We start from the raw sequence: 3,249 nt of genomic DNA, 5'->3' as shown, positions 1-3,249 counted from the left end.
AATCATATAGAGTGCAATGCCACAGGGACAAGCGGTGATGCCAGCCCCCCACAGGGGGAGGCAGCGTTCCAGCATGGGGGGGGGCAGCAGGGTCCCAGCGATGGGCAAGAGCCTCGGGGGGGAAGGGGGGCACTCAGGCGAGCGGCTGGAAGGGTCCCTACCCCATGCAGACGGCGCTACGGTGGGAGAGCTTCCCCAGGGAGGTGGATTAACTACACTTTCCCAGCAGCAGAGAGCATCTTCGGTAAAGCGCTGCAGGGGTGCAGCTGTGCCCAGAGGCAACCAAGCCGGATGCTGCAGCTCCTGGCCACATGCGGGGAGAACTGGCCTGGGCAGTCCGGAGCCGCTGCCTCTCTGGGCTTCCCGGTGCTGGGTCCAGTTGACTGACACACCTGCTCTGGGGGGAAGGGCTGCCTGGTGTCGCTGCAGGTCCTGGCTGAGCGCACGGGTCCCTGCGGAGTAGACAAGGCCCCCCCAGGAGCCCAGCTCAGTGGGATTTGCAGGTTGAAGCAGGAGGGCTGGAGCCCAGAGGCTCCGTCTCGGAGGTGGGGAGGCCATGTGGCCTGCCATGGAGGGGGATCCCTGGGGTTCCTGCCAGGGACTGTTTGAAAGCGGAGGTGCAGCCCGGACCCCATAGACTTCTGACAGCCCCACAGGGCCCCGTGCAGCTCCTCCCGGACATGCAGCGTTAGGGGAGCAAACATGAGCTCTCAGGCCCCAGGCTGCCAGGCCAGCCCCTCAGTCAGCAGCCGGCAGGGGGCTGGGCAGAGCCAATGGTGCCCAGCAGCAAGGCGGACGGCACCCACTCCCTCCCCGGCCCAGCCCTCGCTGCAGGGACATGGGCCGAGCACAGAGCTCACCCCTAGAGGGGAACAGGCAGGGACGGGGCACAGAGCCCAGACTGGAGCCAGCGTGTAGGACAGAGGCACTGTCCATCCAGTGCCCAGGCAGGAGGAAGTGGGTGCGATTCCCTTGTCCTGCCAGGGACCCCCCCCACTCACATACCCAGCCAGGAGGCCAAGGGGAACCCGACCCCGGGCAGGGGCGATAGAGAGGGCAGGGCACTGCAGGCAGGAACCCCCGGACAGAACCCCCCAGAGGCTGGCCCCACTCTGCAGGCCCAGGCCGTCCCACAGGCCCACCCCACTCGCTACGGGGCCATATGGGGCGCTGGCAGCTGGGATCAGGGCAGAGCGCAGTGAGCACTAGGCCCAGCTCCCCTCCCCCTGCTGTCCCAGTGCCTCATTCCTCAGCCGGTCTGGATGGGCTGAGTGACGCTGGCCAGAGCCGCAGCGGCCCGGAGACACAAGCGTACACAGCTGTCAGCGAGCCGCCTGCTGCCAAAGGGGGGAGGGGGAGCCGGAGCCCAGCTGGCCAGCAGCGCACACGAGGGCCCAGCCTCCTCCGGCTCGGGGCCAGCCGCTCGGCCAAGGCCCCGTTCCCCACACCGGACAGTCCTCCCCTCCCCGTGCATGGGGGCCTGCTGCCGGCCAAACCTGCAGGCCACAAATCGCCACCTCGGGGCGGGGCCGGATTAACCTTTACTGGGCTCAGCGTCAAACATATGTGTGGCCCCCCATGTAGGCAGTGGAGCCTGGCACGGGGAGGTCAGTCCCCAGAGCAAGGGCTGGCCAGGGGCAATGGGGCACGGCCTGGTAGGGGCGGCCCCGCTCCACCCAGCCCAGCGCGAGGGCACTATTTACAGACCGGCAGCTGCCAGACGCACAATGGCCCGCCTGGCCCTGTGCTGCCAGCATGTCCCTTCCCCTCGGGGGTGGGCCTATGCCGTGCCACACAGCTCCCCCGCCCAACACCCCCCCCCAACTCCCTATGGCCAGAGCCCCCCCAGACCCACTATGCCCAGCGCCCCCCCGACCCCACACACAAATGCCCAGCACCCCCCACAGAACCCCCACTCCCTAGTGCCCCAACACATGAAGATCTTCCTCCGCCCCCCCCACAGCCCAGCACACACACCCCCGGAGACCCCCTCCCCCACGCCCTGCCTCCCGGCCACTCACCAGCCCTGCTGGGAGGCGACTGTTTGCCGGTGATGCCAGCCAAGCTCCATCACCAAGCCCTGTTACGAGCAGGCCTGGAGACGCAGGGCCCTGGAGCCCGCTTGGCATGTCTCCCCCCCCCCACACACACACAGGACTGAGCCAGTGCTCAAGCTAGGGGATGAGCTAAGGGCATCTTGCCAAGCTAGGGCCCGAGGGAGCCAGGGATCGGGTGCTGCAGATGCCCTCTGGGTGGCTCAGGCTCTGGTCCCACCTGTCACCGAGTCCCCGGGCGATGCTCTGGAACTGCTCCCCACAAAGCCAGGCAGGACTTTGGGGAGCCTCCTCTCCCATGGAGCAGACTGTCTTCAGGGCAAGAAGCTCACACGGCTTCACCTCCTGGGTCTGACCTGGGAGCATTCAGCATATGCCCCTCCGTGCGCTTCCCACAGCAAGTCCGCCCAGGTGGGGTCCTGGGGGAGCCAGAGGGTCCTGCACCCCCACTTCGCAGTCAGACGTGACTTTCAGCCAGCCAGTAAAACAGGTTTATTCAATGACAGGCACATGGTCTAAAACAGAGCTTGTAGGTCCAGAGAACAGGACCCCTCAGCTGGGTCCATTGTGGGGCCCAGCGAGCCCGACACCCCCGTCTCCCTCACTCCCCGTCCCCAGCCAGCTCCAAACTGAAACCCCTTCCAGCCCTTCCTCTCTGGCCTTGGTCTCTTTCCCGGGCCAGGAGGTCCCCTGACCTCTTTGTTCTCCCACACCTTTAGCATCCCCTTGCAGGGGGGAAGGGCCTGGCCATTAGTTGCCAGGAGACAGAGTGTCGGTCAGAAACTGAGGCACCCACACAGTATTCAGAGGAAACATTAAGAACAGTCCCACTTCGTCACATCACCTGTCTGAGCCTGGGGCGCTCTCGGCCCCAGGAGGAGCCCACCTGCCCTGCCCTGCCCTGGGGAGGTGTGGCAGGGCCAGCGGGCAGGAAGGGGGCAGGAGGTGCTGGCTGCAACTTGGCTCCTCGGCCAGCGGGGCGATGCCAACCTCCAGGCCAGTTAACTATGGATGGGAAAACACCGAAAACAGCCTCCCGCAGTGCATCAGGGCGAACCGGGCCAGCTGGAGCCCCGGGCCACCCCCCAGCAGTGGCGCTTCTCCAGCCCCCCCACCAGGGCAGAGCCTGTCTGTCACGGGAGTGAGCAGCCCAGAGCATGCGGGGTAAGTGACCCTCGTCCAGCACTGCCCCCCC

At 66.5% G+C, this 3,249-nt stretch overlaps 1 protein-coding gene across 1 annotated transcript in view; it reads right to left on the bottom strand.

Annotated features, from left to right (window-relative positions):
• Positions 1-392: 392 nt before the first annotated feature.
• LOC113409287 (potassium voltage-gated channel subfamily H member 2-like) overlaps positions 393-3,249 on the bottom strand; it is a gene marked incomplete at its 3' end in the record, with an annotated part of 8,975 nt that continues 6,118 nt past the window's right edge. Inside the window, exon 3 of the mRNA XM_029914143.1 lies at positions 393-452. Within this exon, the coding sequence (XP_029770003.1) occupies positions 393-452 (60 nt within the window). The remainder of the gene's footprint in view (positions 453-3,249) is intronic.

This window comes from Terrapene carolina, unplaced genomic scaffold, assembly GCF_002925995.2.
Source record: "Terrapene carolina triunguis isolate 2854851 unplaced genomic scaffold, T_m_triunguis-2.0 Scaffold31960, whole genome shotgun sequence".
Lineage (NCBI taxonomy): Eukaryota > Metazoa > Chordata > Testudines > Emydidae > Terrapene > Terrapene triunguis.
The sequence above is the reverse complement of the archived record's forward strand: the minus strand, read 5'-3'. Positions and strand labels throughout refer to the sequence as shown.